Consider the following 24,644-nt stretch of genomic DNA (forward strand, 5'->3'; position numbering starts at 1 on the left):
ATTTAAAATTTAAAATTTATAAAAATATATATAGGATGAAATTATATTTTTCTATAAAATGATTTATTTTAAAAATAAGAAAGAGTTAGATTTAGGTAGATATTTGAAGGGGTAGGTTTGTTGAACAAAAATCTGATTAAGTGATTTTGTAGCATTAAAATTGACTTAAAGTTTGAACGAATTTAGTAGAAAAATTCAAAGTAATGTGGGCATTTAAAGATCAGGGAGTTGAAACTTGAAACTAATCTAATTTTGAATTTAGCTAATTAATCTCCACTTAAAATGGGATATTGGAGCTCATATGAAATACTTATCAGGGGAGTTTCAGTCCCATTAATGTTTGATAATGATAATGTTAGGGATTTTAATTGGATAGGGGAATGGGAAGGGTGAGAACTGAGGAGGGCTGTTAAAAACTTAAAACCCTAACATCCAAAACCCTACTTTTTCTCTGCTTCCTTTTATTTTATTTTTTATATTTTTTAAAATTGTTATTACTGTTTTTATTGTTTTGTTGCTGATCCCATTGCTCCTTTGCTACTACTCTCTCTTCAAAACCAGACCTGTATTTTCTTAGAAATCAAACAACCCCGAAAGGAAAAATCTGAGAATCTGAAAGTCTTTCCTTTTTTTCTCGATTCTGTGAAATGGATTCACATGAACCGCAGCAACCGCAACAGCAGCAGCATCCTCCACACGGGATGATGATGGGCCCAAATTCATACCATACGAACATGGCGAACACATCTCCGATGATGAACCCTAATTCCGCGGCTATCATGCAGAATAATCGTTTCTCTTTCACTTCTATGGTCGCCTCAAAGCCCGTAGATTCTCCTTACGGCGATGGATCGTCAACTGGTTTGCGGCCTTGTGGGTTCAATATTGAGCCCGCTAAAAAGAAGAGAGGGCGGCCGAGGAAGTACGCCCCCGATGGCAACATTGCATTGGGCTTGGCCCCAACCCCTATTTCTTCCACTGCCGCGCATGGGGACGCTACTGGCACCCCATCTTCGGAGCCTCCGGCGAAGCGGAATAGGGGACGACCCCCAGGGTCGGGCAAAAAACAGCTTGACGCTTTAGGTATTTGAATCTTTTGTGGATACCTGCATAATTTTTTGTGCATTGTTAGAAAAACGCTGATTCTTGAGTTTGAATGTTGTGGTCAGGAGCGGCGGGAGTTGGCTTTACTCCACATGTTATTACTGTGAATGTTGGTGAGGTATGGTGCTGATTATACATTATATGAACAATTCTTGGATTCTCTTGACCTCCTTTTCAAGTGGTTCAAAATTAATTGCATTTATACTTTTTCTATTAAAGAAAATATCTATATTTAAATACTATACATGTTCTCATTTTGCTTTCACTGAACTCCATATTAGGCTGCATGCTTCATTGAATTCTTTGTAATAATTTATGATGGCTTATTTTGCTTAAATTTAATCAATCAATGCATTTATATGGTGTAGAGATTGTATATATACTGGTGGTTGCCATTTTATGCCAAAGAATTTACATATGCTATAATGGTAGAAGAAGCCGTCTGTTAGTTGTGGCCTATGTATGGGCTGAGCAATTCTCTAATTAGACTATATTGGTATTTGGAAATAAAATACAGCTCTATTTTTCAGTATCTGCTAGATGAAGTGTTTATATTTATATTATACAAAACGAGTTAGAAATTAAATAATAAATAAATAAACTGTTGAGTTTTCTTATTAAGAATTTGGATTTCCGTTCTATCTTTCATAAAATTTGAAGTGCAAGTCTGTTACTGTATGAATCCTTTGAAAAATAAAAAATTTTACTTGCTACCAAAAATGAATATGCAACACCAATATCCTTATTTTTAAGATGTTATAAGTATAAAATGAAATTATTTTAAAATTTACCGAAGATAGGATGGGATGAGATCAATTTCTAGGGATGTCCAACTGCCCCCTTTGGAACCAAGAAACAATGCAACAATTAACACAAAAAGCTAACTCTGCTATAAGAAGGATTAGGACTCCTTGAAAGAATTCCCTATGGATCTAGCTTCCATCTTGGCCACACAATTGGCTACTTCATTAGACACTCTGACTAATGACTAGGATTGACCTAGGAATTTCCAAAACTATGGAGGAGAAGATGTCCCTCAATAAGGCCTGAATCATCCTTAACTAATGACTAGGATTGACCTAGGAATTTCCATCCATTTGGAGGCCTCTTATGCTCAATTAGATACCGCAATCAGTCCTTCCCAGGAGTGCTAAGAGTTCAGCCTTAATGGCTATCTTTGGCAATGTTTTAAAGGGCTAAAGGGGGTTTTGAGGTGTCTTTTCCAAAAGAGGTGAGGTGTAAGCTTCGAGGTGGAGCAAGGTGTAAGCCTCAACTTAAACAATAAATAAATAAATTAATAATAATAAAGAAAAGAAACCTGTAAGTATTATAAAAGTTAGGGAGTATAATATGTTAAGGCATGACCACTATTAAGAATTTTTAACTTTCTCAATTTTAAATGGAATATTGTTTTCACAACTTTGATAATTTAGAATGTATAATATAAATAAATTTTATTTTTTAAATTTTTTTTCCTTGACCTGCACATAAGTACATAGGGATATGATAGCACATGTTTTTTTAAGTCATGTGACATGTTATATTTGTCTCAATACAGTGGTGTCTTGTTCATTGTGGATTTTGCATCACTATTTTAGTCTCGAGTTTACTTGTTGAGAACGATCTGGTTATAACCAAATGTAGAATGCAAATAATGACGGTTGTAGTTAGTAACATACAAAACCTGATCCGGTTATGATTAATTCAAGGGTACAAAACAATGAGGTTTATAACTAATAATGTGCAAACTTTGATTTAGTAATAGCCTATTAGGAGATCTAAATAATAATAATTGCATCTAATGGCGAATATATAGAGTTTGATCTAGTAATAATCAATATAGAACATAAAGCTTGATCTAATTATAATTAGGTTAGAGAAGGCATAAAATGGTAGTTGCAACAAGTACCCTTTTTTGTCCGCCCTAAAAATCAAGTAGACTTTTCGATAAGCAACCTGTAAGTATTATAAAAGTTACCTAGAAAACAAACTACCTTTTTTTTTTTTTTTTTTTTTTTCCCTGTTTAGGTTTTTGGTTGAGGTGGTTGATGGGATTGAGAAACTTAGAATAAAATCCTTTGGGTCTTGGTTAGGTGATAGCAAGAAAACCAGTTAAATAAATGGAAAATTGTTGATTGAGCCAAGCTTGACGGGTACTTTGCTTGGGCAAGAAGATATCAAGTAAAGGAGTTCCTTAAGGCACTTGGCGATCAAGAGCCAATTTGGCTTTAGGGAAATTGATGGGATGCTGATTCATCATTGTTTTTAGGAATTCATCTCATAATCTTTGTTTTTCTCTCCCCTCTCACAAGTTACATTACAGGTGATGGTTTCTGCATTTGGTTTTGGGAATATTGGAAGTTCCTTAAGGCACTTGGCGATCAAGAGCCAATTTGGATTTAGGGAAATTGATGGGATGCTGATTCATCATTGTTTTTAGGAATTCATCTCATAATCTTTGTTTTTCTCTCCCCTCTCACAAGTTACATTACAGGTGATGGTTTCTGCATTTGGTTTTGGGAATATTGGAAGTGGGAAAGGAGCTCTTTTATCAGTCTTTCCCTACATTAATCACCTTTTAAATCTAAAGAAGGCTTTTGTCATGATTTTTTTTTTTGTTCATTCAACAAATCCTCCCCTTGGAACTTCCATTTGGTTTTTATGAAACTTCAATGGTAGTCCGAGGTCAGCCTCCCTTCTTGATATTTTAAGAGACACGTGTCTTTCCATGTAAATTTCTTCCTTGCCTCCTCTTTTGTGCTTGTCAATTAGAGGGGATCATTTCCCAGATTTTCTTCCTACTTAGATGGTTTGGAAGACCAAGGTTTCTCCAAAGATTAGGCATTGCTTTTGGTTGATAACTACAACAAAGTACACATGAATAATGTTCATTAAGCTCAGGGTTCTAAAACAGCCTTGGTTATCTCTCTTATGTTTGCTATTAGGAACCTTGGTGTTTGAAAAGACTCTAGAATTTGTTGTGACAAGTAATGCTAAGGGGAATTAGTTTCGGAGAAAGTAGTTCCCTTGGATCCTTATGGGCCTTGCTCAATAAGGAGTTTAAAGGTGAAACTATCATGTCCATTATAAGGGAAAAGGGTCAGTGCCTTTTTTGCATGAGTATGTCAGTTTAAAAATGCAACTTGTCATGTCATTATTCTGTGTTTTGTGTCTATGTTGAGAAGCTTGATGGTACCTCGGGTCATGTAGTATTTGATCCTCTCTAATTCTTACCTGTCATGGGATTGTTTTATTTATTTATGTTTGGGCATGGGGTGGGTAGTCTGGGTTCAGAATAAGGATGGGCTGCCTTTTCCTTGATGCCATCCCTAGGGTTTTGCTGCAGCTGGTAGGTGACAAATTTAACCTTATGTGGCGTTATACCCTTGCTCCATTGAGTTAATACTTAACACCTTTTTTTTTTCCTATGTAACTCGTGCTTAGCACTTCAAAATAAATGAAAAAAGAAAATTTATTTACTCTCCATTTGTTGGAAGACAATATAGTTTTTGTAAACTTTTTTCATGCAGATTTTTAAGGCACCTTCAAGGGAAACTTCTTACATTCAATACTGAACTTCCTGTCATTGAAATTTTTCCCTGTGATCAATGGAACCAGGGGGGCCTTTTTCGTTGTCTGTTTTTGGTACTATTGGAAACAGTTAACAAAGAAGAAAGAGAAGAAAGGAGATAATAGAGTGGGTTCAGAGCTTTCTTTCAAGCCTTTTAATTTTTAGAGAGAGAATAGACAATTCTAGAATCCTCAAGTTGCTGACATCATTAATGGAACAGTCTGGATCATTGCGTTCCTTGTTGTCTGTAAAGATTTCTTAGCTTTAAGGCTTATTCAAATTTTTATTGAAATCCTATTACCAATTAATTATAGCTTTTAGGTTAAATTGGTAACTCAGAAAAGCTAACCAGAGCCTTAATTTTGTTAATTTTATAAGACATTGTGAGTGATGAAAAATTAATAGTGTTGATTGTTGAAGACAACACTTATATTGATTGAATATTGAATAGGTAAATATATGTATATTTTTTATCGTGTTACTATAGTTAGGCTATTGCCTTATTTTCTGCCTTTCGCCTTAGGCTAAAAGGAGTCTTATCGCCTTGATATCGCCTTTTACTTTTGACAACACTGGTCTCATATGCCTATCATGATGGGCATGAGAAGCACTTCTTCTCTGACTATAGACTTCGTGAAATGCAAACCTTACAAAAAAGTTGTTGAAGGGTATAATAATAAAAATTTTGATGAACCCCAGGGGCAGCTCAATTTGAAGGGCCTACTCCTCAGGAATGGCAGTTGTCCTAGGTTGAGCATTGGACTTACCTGATACACCCTTCCTTGGGGGAGGGTTGTGTACCTATGGTTTCTGGGTCCTGCAAAGTAAGTTTTACACATGTATAACTTGATCCTGGCTCTACAGATTTACGCTAGCGCATGCAAAGGACTGTGTGTCCTTCAAGCCAATGAGGCCCATATTTATTTTGTTCAATTATTTGGGCTTGTCAATATGTGTATCATTATTTCATTGATGCCGTATTATTTTCTTTTGGTTCAATACTAAAACTATAGTGTGCTTTCTCATCTGGGTATCCCTTTGGTTTTGCAGGACATAGCATCAAAGATCATGGCCTTTTCACAGCAGGGGCCCCGAACAGTTTGCATCCTCTCTGCAAATGGTGCCATCTGCAATGTTACCCTTCGCCAGCCAGCTATGTCTGGTGGTACTATTTCATATGAGGTTTGTGTGCAATGGTATATAGATAGCTTTTTAATAATTTGGCAAGCTCCTTATTAATACTAATGCTAGTAATAGTAATTATTATAACAATATTACTATTATAAACTCCAGATAATAATTCTTCATTGTGCTTTGAATTTATTTTATTGTTATATCTTTGCTAGGTGGTATGTGTGAATTCCCTTGAATTTCACATAGACGTCTTTATTGACAGCTAATTTATTATTGAAATCTGGAAAGCGGCGATGAATGGGTAGTGCTGCTGTGTTGAAATGTAATTCTGTTTTTCCTTGAAGGAACTACTAACCTACTGGAGTTTAGAAATCTGTCATCCTAAGAGTTCATATATTAATTTTGTTTCTCTGCAAGGAATCCTCTGTGAACGCTGTCTTGAGGCTCCGGGTGCTGCTGCTGTCCAATCTTAGATATTCAACTGAATGGTCACACTTGATTAGAGCAAGGTCATGGAAAGAAATAATACCTGTTGATTTGAGTTGCCATTAGTTCAAAATGACTGGGTTTTGCAAAGTACTACTTGTATAATTCATCTATGTAGTGTTCCTCACAGAGACAAGGGAGTTTTGGGGTAGAACATGCTAACATCAATTTTGACATTAACTTGGCTTGTTGATGATTTATTGGGCATCTGATGGTAATATCTGTAGAAGGTATAGTTTTAGTTCACTACACTTTGTAAGAGGTGTTTTGAATCAGTTTTAGGGTAACCGGGAGTAAGAGTTATGGAATGTAAATTTAAAAAAACGAGTGGCACGAGGTAATTGTGAAAATTGATGCCCCAGAGATTCCTGGAAGTGACTGTTTTGATTTTGGGTAGTTATCTGGAGATTGAAGAGCGCACTATCCATCAATCATAGCACGGTTTATGAAGTGGTGAAGCATTTGAATATGCTTTACATAACGTTTGGCCATGTAGGATCATGTCTGAAAAATTAGTCTGGTTGAGAGGAGGACATTGAGATGGAGATGCAGTAATACTTCTTGAAGAATAAGAAGTGAATACATTTTTAAAAATTTAAAGTTGGCAACAACTGAGGACATAATAGGGGAACATTGTCTAAAATGTTGCAGTTTATGTGCAATTGGGACCAATAATGCACCAGTTAGGAGTGAGTGATACAAGTTGAGAACTCCATAAGTAGAAAGGCCAAAGGAGCTTGGATTGAGGTAGTGAGGAAATAGTTGATTGTGAACGATATGGCTCTAGTATTACTGTATGCTGAAAACTATTCAAATGCCAACTTAAGCAGCTAGGATTTAGGGCTTTGTTGAGTTGAGTAACACGTAACTTCGGTGTTGAGCACATTCTGGGAATGAAAAAGACCAAGGATGCCTAATATATTGCAGCATGTGGTCTCCTAGTTTTTGGGTTTAATAGGAATTTAAATAGTTAAAGAGACGAAATGCATTTCAGGTTAATGAAGATATGGATCAGAGCATTTGCTGTCTTTAGTTGGAGATTTTTGCCTCCTTGAGTTGTAGTTAGTGTTTGTTTATGCTCTGCTATTTTTTGACCTTTCTTGGTTGTTCTGCTTGTCAAGGGGTTTCTTCTCTTGTTTTGATCAGATTTTTATATTGTGGATGGATATTTTGTCCTTCTGGATCTTTTTAATGAATTCAAAATATCTAATCTATTTTTTATTAAAAGAAAAAAGAAAGATATGCACTCTAGTTTTGAACAGTATAAATTATATTGTTGGCATTCTCAATCAAAAGCAGAAGCTCCATGGATCCTTTGGGTTTCCATACAAGTTTTCACATATGTGATAACATTAATACAATAATTTTGGGAAACTATAGGCAGTTCTCGTCCAACTGGAAATGTATGAGTTTCCTACAGTGCCGTTTAAAAGACTCAGTAAAAGGAAAATTTAAAGGAAACTGCCTAAAGTGACTGCAGAGGTTCACAGTCCTCTCTTAGTGATACATAGGTATTTGCAGATTCAGCAGGAACAATTGATGAACTCAATCATTTATCTGATTTTGAAAAAACTATTGTCTATAACATTGATAACATGTTGAGGGATTTATGATGTCAATGCTCTCAAAAACTCTTATGTCACCATTAAATTTTATTGGATGTTTAAATGTGCACTTAATTAACGAAAGTCGAAAGAGTAAATTTGAAGCAACAATGAGGTGAGCTTTGTCTCAAGTGATGAACGTTGGGTCAAGTAATGATGGTATGATTACCAAACTTTAATGGCTTTTCTCTAGCATTTGGGATTACCAGTGAGTCATCTGCACTGCTGTTACTGCCCAGTTAAAACCATATCTTTAGTAAATAACATTCAGCCTCATTGCTCACCCTTGTAGTTGTATTCGAGGTGTACAAGTTTGTCTTTGCAACCCAACTGCTGAACCAACTCAGCTCTACTTGGGTTTATTCGGTTCCATTTGGAGGTGTGCTTGACCATTCTTAGGTTACATTAACTTGAAACGATTTTAGTTTGTTCAATTTTTGGGGTTTGGGAAACTGGAACAAACCTGAGAACTGACTTATCTAGGCATTCAAGATGGACTCTAAGAGAATGTAAGGCTGACATTTGTTAGCAGGTTATCATAGTTGAAAGGAATTTTACTCATGATGGTGGAATGCAAGGAAACTAAGGTGGTGTATTCTTGACTAAGAATCATAGCAATGGAGTTTTTTTCGTGGAGTGGAATCCAATGTAAGAATTGATGTCCTAACAAGTCAAGTGAATCCATGTTGGAAATTATGGGGTTTGGTCCAATGTATAAATCGTGCAATAGGATCATTCATTTCTGTTAATGTAAACTTTATATGAATGAGGAGGCTTATATGGTAGCAGATTTTCTGGGTATTTTGTGCAGTGTACTCAGGTAAGTTCCCTGTTAACTTGTCCTAGATGTATTTCTTGTCTTTAGTGAATTTTTGTTTTTGCTCCAAATACATATGTTCAATTTTTGGGGTTTGGGAAACTGGAACAAACCTGAGAACTGACTTATCTAGGCATTCAAGATGGACTCTAAGAGAATGTAAGGCTGACATTTGTTAGCAGGTTATCATAGTTGAAAGGAATTTCACTCATGATGGTGGAATGCAAGGAAACTAAGGTGGTGGATTCTTGACTAAGAATCATAGCAATGAAGTTATTTTCATGGAGTGGGATCCAATGTAAGAATTGATGTCCTAATAAGTCAAGTGAATCCATGTTGGAAATTATGGGGTTTGGTCCAATATATAAATCATGCAATAGGATCATTCATTTCTGTTAATGTAAACTTTATATGAATGAGGGCTTATATGGTAGCAGATTTTCTGGGTATTTTGTGCAGTGTACTCGGGTAAGTTCCCTGTTAACTTGTCCTAGATGTATTTCTTGTCTTTAGTAAATTTTTGTTTTTGCTCCAAATACGAGTGTACATAGATACACATATGTGGATCCTTGAAATTATCTTTCCCTTTCAAATTATGCATGACTACTCATTTCATAGCGACATTTTCTTTGCAGGGTCGATTTGATATTATCTCTCTGTCAGGTTCCTTCTTGCTTTCAGAAGATAATGGTAGCCGCCATAGAACTGGTGGTTTGAGTGTGTCCTTAGCAGGTTCGGATGGTAGAGTTCTGGGTGGTGGAGTTGCAGGAATGCTAACGGCAGCAACACCTGTACAGGTACTACTACTACTACTACTACTACGTACCTCTCATGTGTTTTAAGTGATATTTGTTGAAAAGAGTAGCATCTGATTGAATTACTAAACTGATATTTTTGAATCAGTATTTTTGGGTTGTATATCCCATACTGGTGGATATAAAAGCATTTTGTGTAGTGAAATAATTAGGAAATAAGAAAAATACGCACATTTGAGAAGCAAATAGAATTGAGCATGCTTATATCACCAAGTGGGTCCAGTGAATGTCCAACATGATAAGAATTGGTAAGAGTGGAGTCATTCCATGTTTATATTCTTGATTTTTAACCATGTTTTTAATTATTATTATTATTTTTTTGCTACCAGGTTGTGGTAGGTAGCTTCATTGCAGATGGGAAGAAAACAAATACAAATCAGTCTGGGTCTTCATCAGCACCTCCAGCCCAGATGTTGAACTTTGGTGCACCTGTGGTACCGGCCAGTCCCTCTCAAGGGGGCTCAAGCGAATCATCCGATGAAAATGGTGGTAGCCCTCTTAACCGTGGTCCATTACCCTACAATAATGTTAGCCAGCCCATGCATCAAATGCCAATGTACGCAGCCATGGGCTGGCCAAACTCTACCATGAAGATGCTTCCGAATTAAAAAGGACCCTGGTTCTGGGTAGTGGGTAAGTTAATGTTCTTCATGATGGATGAGATGTTAAATTTCAAATGCTAACTGGCAGTGCTGAAGAAATTAGAGGAAGTCTTGTTTTTCCCTTGTAGACCGAGTTTTTTGTTCTTTATGAGTTAGTCAAATGAGTTCTTGGATCAGGTGGAAACATGGCTAATTGTTGAAAACCGAGAGCTTGATTTCTTCACCACACCAAATTCTTAGAATCCCCGAAGTTTAAGTTGCTTTTTGAGTATTTCTTTTTTTTTTTCCTCCGCTTTATTGTTTCCTGATCTTAGATGGAAACTTACCTTGGAATCCATCAGCTGTACTGAAGTTTTCAAAAAGAGAGTGGAATGGGTTTTCTTTATTCCTTATAACAAAATAATCTCTCTCTCTCTCTCTCTCTCTCTCTTTTGTGGGTAGTGATATAGTTTTGAATGAGACTCTCCCCCCTGGATTTGGTATTTGATTGTCTCATGCTTTCAGGGATTAGGGTTCCAAACTTACAATTCAACAGATCCATAACTGCAATGTATGCTCTGTGATTACTCATGGCTGTACATTCCCTAACTCATACAATGCTTCCAAATTGAACAATTAAAACCCTTGGTTTTTTGCATGTGGTTTCATCCTTTTAGGAAAGGGTTGTGCCAAGGACTTGGTCTCCTCCTTTTATTAATTTATTCAACGCATTAATAATGGTGCCTTGTGGTTTATCAGCATTAAACCTACAAACACATGGTGCCATATCTGCTTAGTTATCAAATATTAATACTTTATGGTGCGGTCTCACCAACCCAAAGTACTTTAAAAAAACCCATGAGGCTATTTTCTTGGACCTTGTCAAATGCATTTGGGAAATACAGGACTTCAGATTTTTCTCTAGATGACAAGAGAGGGAGAGAGGCTCCTTTCATAAAAAGCATCTATGGTGAAAGTCCTTATAAAAGAGTCATTTCCATCTGAAAAGGGCTTAAAAAAATCACTAAGTGACAGAAAGACATAATGTGATCATCCATCATTTCAATATCTTCTTGGACCCTCAAAAAGAAGAAGGGTTTTTCCTTAGAATGCAATGCACAATACATGTCCTTCAATAAAGTGTCCCCTCATGGAGGTCCATGTCCTAAATTTCATCTGTCATTTCAAGGGTAATTTTGTAACTTTACTTGGACCCTTGAAAGCGTCCACGATGAATAAGTAGGTTAAGAACTTAATAAGGCTAACAAGGCAAGCAAGGCCACGTGAAGGCTTCTAAGGCTTTATTTGGATCGATTGCCAAAAAGCTAAAATTCTTTAATCGTTTTGAATATCCCGTTAAAACTATAAGAAACTGACACCTAAGCATCCTTTGTGATTAAGCATATTTATGGGTTGACACTCATGGGCTTCAACCACCCTTTATGATCTCCTCCACCAACCAAATCACCCCCATCTCTTCAACCAGGGAAAAAACGAACGGTAAAACAGGAAATAACAAGAAATGAGAAAATTCTAACGGAGAAACCAAGATGGTAGACGCGTGTGGACTACTGTGGGACACCGTTCACCTACACGGACACGCCGTTAACCGTCCAACCTTGACCCACTCCAAAGTGAATTCCAACCTCCATGGAACCTCCAATTTTCATCTATTTATTTGTATATATTTAATTATGTGATAATTTAATTAATAAGGTAATTGGGAATATTAGAATTTAATTATAGAGGAAAAATATTTATGGGTATTCGAAGTTGAAGATTACAACCCATGACAACCTAGAAATGAATTATACTCCGAAGTATATTTGACTTCAAAGGAAAGTAGGTAGTAATCTAATCACAAAGCACTTTCTTCCAATGCTTCCAACTTCCCAGCCCCATCCCCACTCGCCCTCTTCTCATTGCTTCCAAACTCGCCTTAACAAAAATGATGTAAAACTCTAATTTCTAAATAATTAAAACATTATCTTAAGCACTTTCCATTATAAGCTCTTTCCCTAAGCATTTGAGTGGATAAAATAAAAAAATGTTGAAATAAAATGATTTTTTTTTTTTTTATGTTTCATTTTATTAGAAAATAATTTTTTTAAATATAATTAAAATTAATTTAAAATATGTGTATTTTTAAATTATTTAATATTTACATTAAAAATTTAAAATAATTAATTAACTTTAAATATTTTATTTTATTTTGTTGTTTTTTCTGTTTTTATTTTATTTTTTCTTTCAATTTTTTATAAGCAAAAGATAGCTTTCATTTTATTTTGAAAAATATATAGAATGTTTTTTTAAAAAAAAAATTTGGGAAAAATAATATTTGTAATAATTTAATAATTGGTAATGGATTAAAAAGGTCATATTATTTCCTACACGTAACGCACGCGCCAATAGCCAATAGCCAATCCTGCCTGGAAGATAATCTCCCTCGCTCCAACGGCTCTTTCCCCACTACATCCAAACATCAACCTCAAAATTGTCATCAATCCTAAATCTACCCTCAATTCCTCAGTAGCCGTTGCCAGCTTTCATCTCTCTCTCTCTATCTATATATTTATGATCTCGTTCACATTTTAACTTGCTGTTCCTCCTTTCTTTCACATACTCTTTCTTCCGTTCTCCTACCCATACAACTGTACGTACGTCTGTGTGATGGACTGCTTGGTCTTGCCGGTCTCCATATGGAAGAGACGGTCAGCGTCGCGGCTGGGCTACCGGGAGCTCTCTGACGAGGGGTTGGAGGAGGCGGTGACAGTGGTGGTTGGGAAGGAGGAGAGGGAGTTCCTGGTGGAGCCCTTCGTTTTGGAGGAGAGCCCGTTTCGGGTGTTGTTGGAGATGGTGAGGAAGGAGAATAAGGAAAAAATGGGAGGGAGAGGGGAGAAGGAGAAGAAGGAGAAGAGAGTTATATATGTGGACGTGGATTCCATACTGTTTGAGCATATGCTTTGGTTGATGTATAATGATTGTTCTTCTCTCTTTCAGCTTAATCTTAGGGAGATCATTGATTTCTATGCTCAAGATAATTAGATACAGCCATGGAGGTATCTCTTTCTGCAAGTTTTCCCTTTGTAAAATACACCCCTTGATCATCCCATGTAAGCAAATAATTCCCATCAATATATACAGTAATGTTTTGTTTTTTCAGGCTTTCAGCTTTACCAATTGGGCTTATTTTGGGATTGGATTTTGGATTTTGGAAATCATCTCTTGTTTTGATTACCATCAATAAAAATTAGGACTCTGATCTGACCTAGTCAAAATGATTGCCACTTCCTAGATGATCTTACGTTTCAATCCTGGCCAAGTCCATAGAGTTGGTCTAACTCATGTTAGGCAGCAATCCACAAAGTAAAATTATGTTGCTTTGTCTGTACACTAATCATCAAACCCACATCGATTCATTGATTCAATTTACTAATCTTGATATAGTCCTTCCCAAGAAAAAAATTTGCAATTTGTGACAATGATGCATTTGGAAGATAAAATACAGCAAGGTTGAAATCTGTGTTGGAAGTAGTCCACTTCTCAAGCCTCAGACTTGGACCCAAACACCATTTTTCTTCTTTGGTGTCTTTGCAGGGTGTGCAAGTGGGTCTGGGGTGTAACCGTGTAAGTACTCCATGCCAGCTATAAAGAAGCTGATTAGGGTTGTGGGTCATGAGAAAGAGGTCTTGGGCCGGTGAGAAGGGTTACCCATGTCAAATCTATAAAAGAAAAAAAAAAAAAAAAATTATATTTATATATTTAAAAATTATAAAAAATTAAAAATATTTTTTAATTAACATATAGTTACAAAAATTGTTTGGATATGTTTTTCTTTTTGAATTTAGAGAAAAAAGTAGTAACATTTTAAAAAATATGATAACTCTTACTTAAATTTGATATAAGGTAAAAATCTATATTTTTTGTATAATATATTCTAATTTTTTATGTAAAATTTATTATTGTTTTCCTTTTTAGAAAATAAAAATAAAAATATTAAATAAAATAATAAATAAATAAAAGCTAAAATTTTAATTTGCTTTTTATATTATAAAAATTAAAAATTAAAATTAAAACTTTAAAGTTGAAACAACTAAAAATTATATGAAATTAATATATTTATAAATTTAAAATTTAAAATAGATTAAAAGGATTATAATCATGTTAATTTTTTTAACGAGTTATTATTATGTTGGCTTATTTCTGTCCAACTTAACATATTTATTAAATAAATTCTTATTTCCTACGTAATGAACTTGTTGTATTTATGTCACATTATAATTATTAAATGAGTCATATTTAGGTTAAATAAATTTTCATTATTTCTTATTTCAAAACACAATATGATGCAATCCATTATCATCTATGGTTTTCACGGGGTTATAAATACATATAATGAAATCTCTTATAAATAAAATGTTTATTTAAAAGTTATAAAATGTAAATTATGTTATAAGATATGGATTTTAAAAACTAATTATGTCTTAAAATCATAAAATATATCATTAGTTACTAATTCATATAAATGACAATTCTAAACTCAACCTTTAATATTTAAATATATTTTAATTACTAAAATAATAATAATTTATTAATACTAGGGATATAACTTAGTGAGTTGATTTGGCTTAACTCAAATCCAACTAGCTTTGAGTGGATTTGAGCAATCATTTTTAACACTTAAGTTAGAATTGAGTTAAATTTTTTCGATCAAATCTCAATTTAAGTTGGATTTAAGCTAAGATTAGAACAATCTAAGTATAATTCAAACCTAATTTAATATTTTTATAATATTTATTATTTTTATTACTGAATATAATAATGTTCATTTTATTTATACTCTCTATTTATAGTTAAAAAAATATCAAATTATAATTATATTATATAAATTTTCATTTTAATAAAAAATATATAACTTTATTTCATTTTTTGTTGGTATTTTGAAATTGTGTTGCATTTTTTATTTAAATTTTGGTATAAATACATGATTTTTAAAATATAGATATAATTATAAATTCCTATAATGTGAATAATTAAATAATACATGATCTAATATAATTATTTTATTTATTTTAAAATTAAGATGTTGTATGCATGAAAAAATTTAAATTAAATTAAATTAAATTTTAAAATTTTAAAATTAAAATTATATTTTTGTAAGTAGAAAGTTCCTATTTTATTTTTGTAATTTGAAAACCTTTAATTATATATATGGGTCTTCTTTATCAAAGGATACTTCATTAATTGGCATGGTTCGTGGTGTCCAAACATGTTTCCTATACAAACTAATGGCATAGTATCAAGTCAATGGTGCATTGGCCCTATAAAAAAAGGGTGGGTTAGGGGAGGGGACCCAATCATCTGAATTGTTCATCTGCCTTCACTTGATTCATATCCAGTGATTAATACAATCCCACAAAACCCAAGCAAAAATTGGTTTCGGCTGCCTCAATTGCGTATACATTTGATGATATCCTCCTTCAACTCACTTTTCATCCATCTCTTATATATCTTGGACCATTACACACTAATGGGGGTACTCCAAGCCCATGATGAGTACAGCAGTTTGCAAAGCTCAAGGCTGAACCAGGGCCTGCTTTTCAATCCTTGGATTGGGCCCAGCCCAGTGTTGTCACTGGAGTTCAGCCCTTGGTGCATGTTACACCTCCCTCCCATTTTGACAGGGAAGTAGCTAGCCAAAATATAACTTCCGGGTCATCCCATTGCCCTAATGCCTTTGATTATATATACCTCGTAGTAGGTTATCCCCAGAGGCTCTGAAGTTTCAATCCATGTCCATACCAGTAATATAACCAAGTAATTGTTCTACAAAGAGTGTTCCCAACCATATGTATATATATGCTTCTAAGCCATGAATATTCAACCATTGAGCAGCAACTTTTTTTTTTTTTTTTTTAATTTTTATATATGGCCTTATGCTTGTTTGTATCTACTCTCACCGGCAGTACTGTCGGTTATCAACTTAACCAAAGTTTTAATGGTGATTTCTGTCTGCACAAACCACTCTCTTTTCATCTGGGGTATACAAATCATTCTGTCGATACCATGATGGGTCATTAATCAAATGTTCATCGTGATTTGGAGCTCATAATTCTACTGTTTGTGTGTCATAAACTCATCATCCTAGTCAGGAACAGGAGGAACAAAGATCATTTAGAAAACTGCTTTCAATCTCGTACCAAATGAACCTGACCTAAAGAACATAGACATTTTGTCTGATCATCATCCTTGTTGCTGCCCTAATGATCACTATACAAAAGTAAAAAGGAAGCCCTTAAAATGTTTCCACATCCACATCCAGAGAGAGAGAGAGAGAGGGATGGAAATGATCATTCAACTTTGTTGTCTTGTCGTAACGTGAAATTCAACTGTTCTTGATCAAACTAGCTTTCGGGTGACAGCTTAACCAAATTGTGTGGACAAAGGCAGGCCTAATTAATAATGTATTAGCCGTATGACTCGGTCGCTACCGCTGATCTCAATCAATGTTTTTGATTAATTAATGCAACACACTTGCACTATTTTATTTCAGTTGGTAAACTAAGATCTTTAATTTATGTCCTTACAGACTCTTCCTGTTTGTCATTTTCCTCCTCTCTCTTATCAGAATCATCATGAAAGAAATAAATAAAAGAAAAAACAAGAACTGGAAGACTTGCCAGGATCATTTCAATCCTTGAAAATCTGATCACTCATGACTTATTTCTCATCCTGAGAGTGAATTTCCTCATAAGTTTTCTTGCATCCCAAACACGTTATTACATCTCCTATGACCCATGCATTATGTATGAAACCACACCTCTCCTAGAAAGTCACTTATTCTTTTCATTTTCAGCTCTACACAGCAGCATAATCCAAATGTTAACCCTAGAAGAATCAGTGGAAGGGATTATGTAAGCACATATATTCCGTAACCAAAGTGCTTTAAGGAATCTAACGCAAGTCTGATCAGAAAAGAGGAGGCGCTAGCTATGGGAATTTGTTTGGTATGCAAAAGTATATATGGATTTTGAGGGAATAAATCCAGCCACTTTCCTTTTTGTTTAATTTACAGCATGAATATTTCAAGTGGAGAATAAAGCCAGTTGACGTTACAACTTTACAATATTTTAAGTCACCAGGAAATTAAAATGTTGGCCTGACCAATTATTTCTTAGCTAAGGATAGCTTATTATGTTGAAGTGGTATTAGAATTAGCATCCCTTGCGTCAATCGCGCATTAAAAGGATCAGAGGAGCATCAGGAAAAGCCTTGTCAATCAATCCCTTTTGTTTATATACTTCGATGTTCAATCATCCTACTCACCAGACTTTTCTATCCTATTACCACTAGAGGACCCCGGATTCTAATTAAGAGAAGAATATGACAATTTTCATGAGGATTCGAGTCACCTGTTCCGACACACCCCTAATAGGTCGGGTTTGGGACAACTTTATATAAGTATGACTAAAAAAAACTCAAGTTGGGTGAGTTCGGGGAAGGGTATTATTCGTCCCGCCCCGCCCCGTCCCGTCCTGTCCCGTCCTGCCCTGATTATTATTTTAATTAGCTACTTATTTCAGACATAATTAGAAGACTGCCAATATATAAATCTTGTTTTCCTCTTTACTTTACCTTCTCCATTGGATTTTCCTTGGTAGCCCTAGTTCTTTAGCCGCGCTTCTGTCTATCCCACCACAACACTTTAGCAGCCAATCCTTCCTATACTTGCAATACTAGCAAATACATTTGTCATAGAATCTACTTTCTTACCTTACCTTTTTTCTTCTTAGATTTGTACTTATCCACTTTATTTTCTATTTTCTTGGAAGCCAATTAAATATTGTTCGGGTTTTAGATTTTTTTTTTCTCTATTTTTTTAACAATAATCAAATAATTTGAATTTATAATTCATTATTTTACATATGATCTATCACTTTTAAGATTTCTTGGCAACCAAACATTGTCTTTGGGGCTTTATTTAGGAATTTCTTAACAAATAAACATTGCTTTTAAGGATTTTTTTTTCTTTTGCATTTTTTTTTTAAATATTTTTTATCATTAAATATTTTGAATCTTGTTTTCTATGTGTAATATTTTATTTTTCTTTTTCTTTCTTTTAGTCTTTCTTTAAAAGAAGAATTTTAAAATTATTATTTGTATCCTTGACAAAAATGATTAATGATGAAAGTTTGAGATCTTGTTATGAAACTACTCGAGCATGGGGTAAAAGGTAGTTGTCCTCACCAACAAAGTCTTCCAAAAGACTTGTGTGGATATAAAAGCCATGGGGAGAAGGTGGGGGGAGTTTGAGATCTTATTATGAGACTACTTGGGGGTGAGGGAAAAGGTAGCTCTCCTTACCAAAAAAATCTCCTAAAGACTTTTGCAGATATAAAAGCCATGGGATCTAAAGATTGCAAAGTTCAAATCCACTATATTGAAGGAAAAGTACACAAATTGTAAGGTAAAAGTTATCCCTAAAACTTACGGCCCAAAACCTATAGCAATACTCCTCACATCCACAATGTAGCACCACACATACTTCCTAGCTAGTGGACACTTCAAAGTCTTGAGTGTATGCAAATCTTTCTCACAAACCTAAAAAGAAGTTAAGAACCATTTTAAGAGGTTCCTTTGAAAACTTAGCTTTGACACTAGCACTTTGGAGCTTATTACTATTTATTATGATTGCATGCCCATTTTTGCAAACACAAAGGACCATGAGTCCCGTGGAAAAATAAATCATATTGACATCTTATACAATTACATATAGGACATGGTTCCATAAAATGAAATGGTTCTAAAGCACTTTTCTACAAGTTGCATGGTTGCAGATCCTTTGTCTAAGCCCATAGCTCGAGATGTTTATTAGGTTCATGTTAGGAGTTTACGACTTTGTAGATTGTGATTTTTTTTTTTTTTTTTTTTTTGTACCAATTAACAATAACATTGGAAAGGTGTCAATTTTTGTTGGTTTAAGGCTATTCAGGATGTAAGGTCAAATGAGATCAACCTGAGTTCCATAACCTAGAGTTGCATCAATATCCTAACTTTTAGTATTTTAATCTATTATTGAATACTAAAATAGATTAAGGGATTTGAAATCTAGATTTAGGTCTAAACATTCAGGCTTTTACCACTATGTGTAGACTGTCTTGGGGTAGATAACAATAACAAAATCCTAGATAACTAGAAAATTGTCAAGAATACTTAGTATTAAGGAATTAACAATTGTACTATCCCTAATACAAACTAACATTAGAGAGTATCTTTATTTTCATTTATGATGTCTCAACCCTTCATTCATTCCATTTTATTTACTTTGATTTTTCTCATTGTTTCCCCTTAACTTTAACCTTAGGTTTTCATGTTTCACATTCCAAGATGGTTGTTTAGTCTCTCATAGTGGTGATTTCATCCACACATCTATAAAAGAATGATAAAGAACCACTCTTGAATTAAAGAAATTAGAAACAATCGATTAAATTAATAAAGTAGATAAAAAAAAAAAAAATCTTCAATATCATCTTCTCTCTCAAAAAATCCAAGAACTCGCCTAAAAAACTAAAAACTAAGTTTTTATAGTTAGGGTCAAAATGTCACACGCAACATGTTCCTATCAACCACTTGTTCTCAAAAAATACCTAACAATAATAAACTTATAATTTCCAAATGTTTGGGGCCCATTTCGGATTGGAGAAGTGCCAAAACTTGCCAAATTCAAAGGATTATGACTAATTTTAGATTGAACAAGGCACATGTCAAAAAAATTTTACATGGATTTTGACATGGGAGTACGTAGAATAAAAATCATAACTTATGTGTCAAGTCAAAAAATAATTTCTTGGAAAATTATCAAATTCCTTATGGTTGAAATTTTCAACTTGACCTTCTACCCCATCATTACTTGCTTCAATTGGATATAACTCCTTTGTTTCAACTCCAATTTGGGAACCATTTGAAGTGTTGGATTCATGACTTCTTGAGCTTCAAAATGATATATGGTTTGCCCCAAAATGGCTTTAAGGTACTTCAAAATATAACACAAAGTTAAGATTGTCTTCATTCAATTTCTACTATATCTTGCTTCTCCACTTGATTTTTTCTTAACCTCGTTTCCACGTTATTTTGTCTTTTCCACTCAGGTTAGTAAGCCTTGTCACTCAAGTCTCATGCCCATGTATTCCATAAGTTTCACTTCTTATCTTTGCTTGCTTAACCCTTTCTCTTCTTCCTTGGTTGAAGGTAGGGGTTCCCCTTGCATCATTTTGTCTTTTTTCCCTATGAAGTTAAACTCAGGTTAGTAAGCCTTGTCACTCAAGTCTCATTTCTTGTCTTTGTGAATTCAACCCATCCTCTTCTTCCTTGTTTGAAGGCAAGGGTTCTCCTTACATCATTTTTTCTCTTTTCCGTATGAAGTGAAACTCAGAATAGATGTTAGCATCATTGTTAAGGTTTTGGCATCAATTTAATCTAAGTTGAATGATTTAGGCATTTGTATTGCACAACTCATATCACATACATGTTATTAGAGCACATATTTTAGCTCTAATAAATAACTTGTTGAATAGTCAAACGTGAAATCTTAATATATATATATATATACACTCTTTAAAGAGAACTCCATTGTAGCATGTATTTCATACATCACGTTCTTGGCATTTAAGATAAGAAAGTAGAAGAATGAATCTCTACTTCTTCATTATGTGAGTTCTTATAAATCATTATACTTTGGATGATCATTTTTCTTTTTGTTATGCCCAATGTGACTTTTAACTATACAATGAAGTGGAGGTATGATGTATGCTACTCTAGTATGTTCTTATGGTCATGTTTGATTCAATTTAAAGAGGCAATGTTGAGAAAGTAATCAAACCAAGACCAAAAGGTGTGACAGGTATACGAAGACTATTTGATAAAATATTCATGTTTCATGTTCACTATCAACAAGTGTCTATGATATAACTGTGGACATAAATGCTAGATAGAAGAGTTCCTAGATTGGCTCCAAAATATCACTCAAAATTATTGTATTACCCCTAAACTACTTAATTACTTCAATTAGTCATTACTCATTTTCAACTTCGATTCACAAACCTTTTGAAGTGTTAGATTTCTAACTTCCCAAGCTTCGAAATGATACATTGCTTGCTCCAAAATGTCTCCATAAGGTACTCTAAAATATAGCACAAAGTCATGATTGGCTTCATTTAATTTCTATTATCTTGCTTATCCTCTTGATTTTTGCTTAAACTCATTTCCATATGATCTCGTCTATTCCAATCAACTTCATGTGACTTGTCACTCAAGTCTCATGCCCATGGCTTGTTCTTTTGGTTTCCCTTTGCTCTTAAATTTTCCACAAGTTTCATTTCTCATCTTTGTTCACTTAACCTTTCCTCATCTTCCTTGGTTAAAAGTAGGATTTCCCTCTACATCATTTTTTTCTCATTTCCCTATGAAGGTAAACTCAAAATATATGTTAGCACCAATGCTAGGGTCTTAGCATCAATTTAATTTAAGTAAAATGATTTAGGCATTTGTATTGGACAACTCATGTATGTCATAAGAGCTCATATTTTGTCTCTAATCAATAACTTGTAGAATAGCCAGATGAGAAATCTTAATATGGCACTGGGATTAGCAAATATATGGAACATTTAAGATCTATGTGGTGTTTTGAGGAAAGATATATGCTCTTTAAAAGAGATTTTCATCATAACATATATTTCATACATCATGTGCTTGGCAACCAAGATAAAGAAGTGGAAGAATGAATCCCTACTTCTTCATTGAGTGAGCCCTTATAAATCATCATACTTTGGATCTTTTATTATTATTATTATTATTAGGCCCAATGTGACTTTTAACTATACCATGAAGTGAAGATATGATGTATGCTACTCTAGCATGTTTCTTATGATTATATATATTTGATTCAATCTAAAAGAGTAATGTTGAGAAAGCAACTAAACCAAAACCAAGAGGTATGACAGTGATGGGAAGACTATTTGGTAACACATCTATGTTTTATGTTCATTATTGATAAGTGTTTGTGGTATAACTGTGGACATGAATACTAGATAGAAAGGCTCCTAGATTGGCTTCAATATATCCCTCGAAATGATTGGATATGCTAAAATAAGATATGACCAAATGAGTCCAAGGTATAAAGAGACACTATAGGGGATGCTCTATATAGGTCAAGATAAAATTACTGTTCCCAATTTCTTTTCACATGTGGCTTGATGGATGCACAATTTATTAACTAAATATTAATGGAACAATTAATAAGATGGTGAAAGATGCATATGTTCACTCCTACTATGGGCGAGTAAAAGATGTTGGATTTTTGGGGTTATGAGTGACCCGAATAGAGTGTCCATAGAGTTGAATGGCCCAAGCAAGGAATGGTATTAGATGGAGACTTTCTTACCATCTAATCTTTATCCTAACAAAAAAGAGAGTTAATAGTTTCATAAAATCTCTCCTCTATACCTTCGTATAAGTATCTTTCTTTCCTTCTCTCTCTTATCATTTGATAAGAAATAGTTTCATAAAAGTTCTTGAGTTATGGATGTTTCGTAGGTGATTCCAATGAGTAACCTCCACACATTATAAGCATACAAAACTATCTTAAGGTATCGTGAGACTATCAACACAAAGATCCTCTTCAAGTATGTGTACCAAGACACTTTCGACAACTTGGATCTAAGAACTGAGAAATTAAGGATGTGATAGACACATTTTGAGATTTTACATACAAACGGTTAATTTTCTTTATAATGTTACTCCTCTTTTAGTTCTTAGTATTGGAAATTATCCAAAAGGCATTTGAGTTGAAAAAGAAATAAGAGATCAAAAAAATAATAGACTAGGCATATCACTAAAAACATTGTCTTAAAGACAAATATTTTCCCAGTGTTGCAAGTAGACCTTTGAAAATATTGTCCCCATGATAAAAAGTCCAACATAAATTTGTTTCTACTCTTAAGAGCAAAATATCAATGCCCAAGTAAGAAACTAAATGAAAAAAAATATAAGGGTTAAAATAAAATTCGACTTCTCATAAATTTAAAATAAATAAAATGATAATATTATAGTTTAAAATTTTTAAACCAAATATTCAACTAAGAATCCTATACTAAAAACAATGATCATATTACACATAATTATATATATATATATATATATATATATATATATATATATATATATATATATATATATATATATATATATATATATATATATATTAAATAACTAAAATTCCTAACACTTAAGAATTGCCTTATTCTTTGATGATGTTCTGGTGGGTTTTAAGTATCACCCTTGGCCAAGAAGAACAAGTTTTTATCTTTTGATTCATATACAAATTATTAAAATCAAAAGATAATTAGAAAGGATTAACCACTCGATCATGACAGGGTGCTCAAGATTTTGTTGAAAGAGAGACCAGACGAAATTAGGGTAACCATTGATGTCATGTGTACCACCAAGATTTTGTTGAAAGAGAGACTTGACGAAATTAGGGTAACCACATTGACATCACATGTACCACCGATTCTTGCCATATAATATTTTGCTTTTTCCCCTTTCCATTTCCATACTTGATATAGTATCCAAACCAGATTCACTTGATATACTGTGAATTCATGTTCATCCATGCATCCCCACATTCATCATCATCCATGTTTCCAAACTCTGCTTACGAAATGTGAATAAATGATCTACAAAATCCACTCATCACAGCTACACCTGGTAGGGTTGTCAGTGGCGGAGGGAGAATAGGCCCAGGGGGTTGCCCCCCCTGAAAATTCGGAGCAGGTCATTAGGTATGAGATTCCCTTTGAAGATACGAAAAAAAAAGCCCCCCTTAGTTTATAACCAATCTAAAACACTACCCCAAAAAAAATTCTCCAGAGTTCTCACCTAAACCTTAAATAATTCTATCATACAAGTCTTCATCTTTCCCATTCCATTTTAGATTTTTTTTAATCTATTTTATCTTCCTTAAAACCCTAAAAAATTTTCAATAAAATTTTATTTTCCTTAATAATTAGTTCAAAAATACTTTCAAGTTTGTAAGAATAACAAAAGTTAATGAATTTTTTAATAAGATTTGCTATTAATGTTTTTTAAAACCCTTTAGAAAGTTTTTTCCACTATTTTTTAATTTTAAAAACTAATAAAACATATTTGTAATTTTTTATTGAGATTTATGGATTTTTTTTAATAAAATTGCGCCGAATATCTTTAAATTCCTATTGTCTTTTTTTTTCAGAATTACCAAAATTATTTTCTAATTGTTGTTCTGACATGGTTATTGACTACTTAGATTTTTTTTTTTATTATTGAAATTTGAGATATCATTAAACTTGCCCCTCCTGGATGTGCAGTTGTGCGGGTCCTAATCAAGAAGACAACAACTCTCCCTCACTGTCTATCTCTCTCCTTACTCCGCTAGTCTCCCTCAACGTCGGACGTTTTCGAGGTCCAAAAATGTCCAGTTGAGAGCAAGGTAGCTAT

The 24,644-nt window shown here is 33.8% G+C and overlaps 2 protein-coding genes across 3 annotated transcripts; both read left to right on the forward strand.

Moving 5' to 3' along the window:
• Nucleotides 1-420: 420 nt before the first annotated feature.
• On the forward strand, nucleotides 421-10,546 carry LOC117906621 (AT-hook motif nuclear-localized protein 8). 2 transcript variants are annotated; one of them, XM_034819735.1, is made up of 5 exons: nucleotides 421-1,083; nucleotides 1,173-1,222; nucleotides 5,726-5,857; nucleotides 9,352-9,513; nucleotides 9,861-10,546. In XM_034819735.1, the coding sequence occupies exons 1-5, from the start codon at nucleotides 648-650 to the stop codon at nucleotides 10,137-10,139; spliced, it is 1,059 nt and encodes a 352-aa protein (XP_034675626.1). In that variant the 5' UTR covers nucleotides 421-647; the 3' UTR covers nucleotides 10,140-10,546. The 2 variants fall into 2 exon arrangements, with proteins under 2 accessions (XP_034675626.1, XP_034675617.1); XM_034819726.1 differs by having other exon boundaries at nucleotides 424-1,083; nucleotides 1,170-1,222.
• A 2,088-nt stretch (nucleotides 10,547-12,634) lies between these two features.
• LOC117905154 lies at nucleotides 12,635-13,274 on the forward strand. The gene has a single exon (XM_034818074.1). It carries the CDS (start codon nucleotides 12,783-12,785, stop codon nucleotides 13,155-13,157), a length of 375 nt encoding a protein of 124 aa, XP_034673965.1. The 5' UTR covers nucleotides 12,635-12,782; the 3' UTR covers nucleotides 13,158-13,274.
• Nucleotides 13,275-24,644: the final 11,370 nt, after the last annotated feature.

The sequence above is a fragment of the Vitis riparia genome, chromosome 2 (genome assembly GCF_004353265.1).
Source record: "Vitis riparia cultivar Riparia Gloire de Montpellier isolate 1030 chromosome 2, EGFV_Vit.rip_1.0, whole genome shotgun sequence".
NCBI lineage: Eukaryota > Viridiplantae > Streptophyta > Magnoliopsida > Vitales > Vitaceae > Vitis > Vitis riparia.

Coding starts and splice junctions, on each gene's coding strand:
- LOC117906621 (XM_034819726.1), top strand. CDS start 648: ATGGATTCACATGAACCGCAGCAACCGCAACAGCAGCAGCATCCTCCA. Junction 1,084..1,169: donor AAAACAGCTTGACGCTTTAG/GTATTTGAATCT, acceptor TGTTGTGGTCAG/GAGCGGCGGGAGTTGGCTTT. Junction 5,858..9,351: donor GTGGTACTATTTCATATGAG/GTTTGTGTGCAA, acceptor TTTTCTTTGCAG/GGTCGATTTGATATTATCTC.
- LOC117905154 (XM_034818074.1), top strand. CDS start 12,783: ATGGACTGCTTGGTCTTGCCGGTCTCCATATGGAAGAGACGGTCAGCG.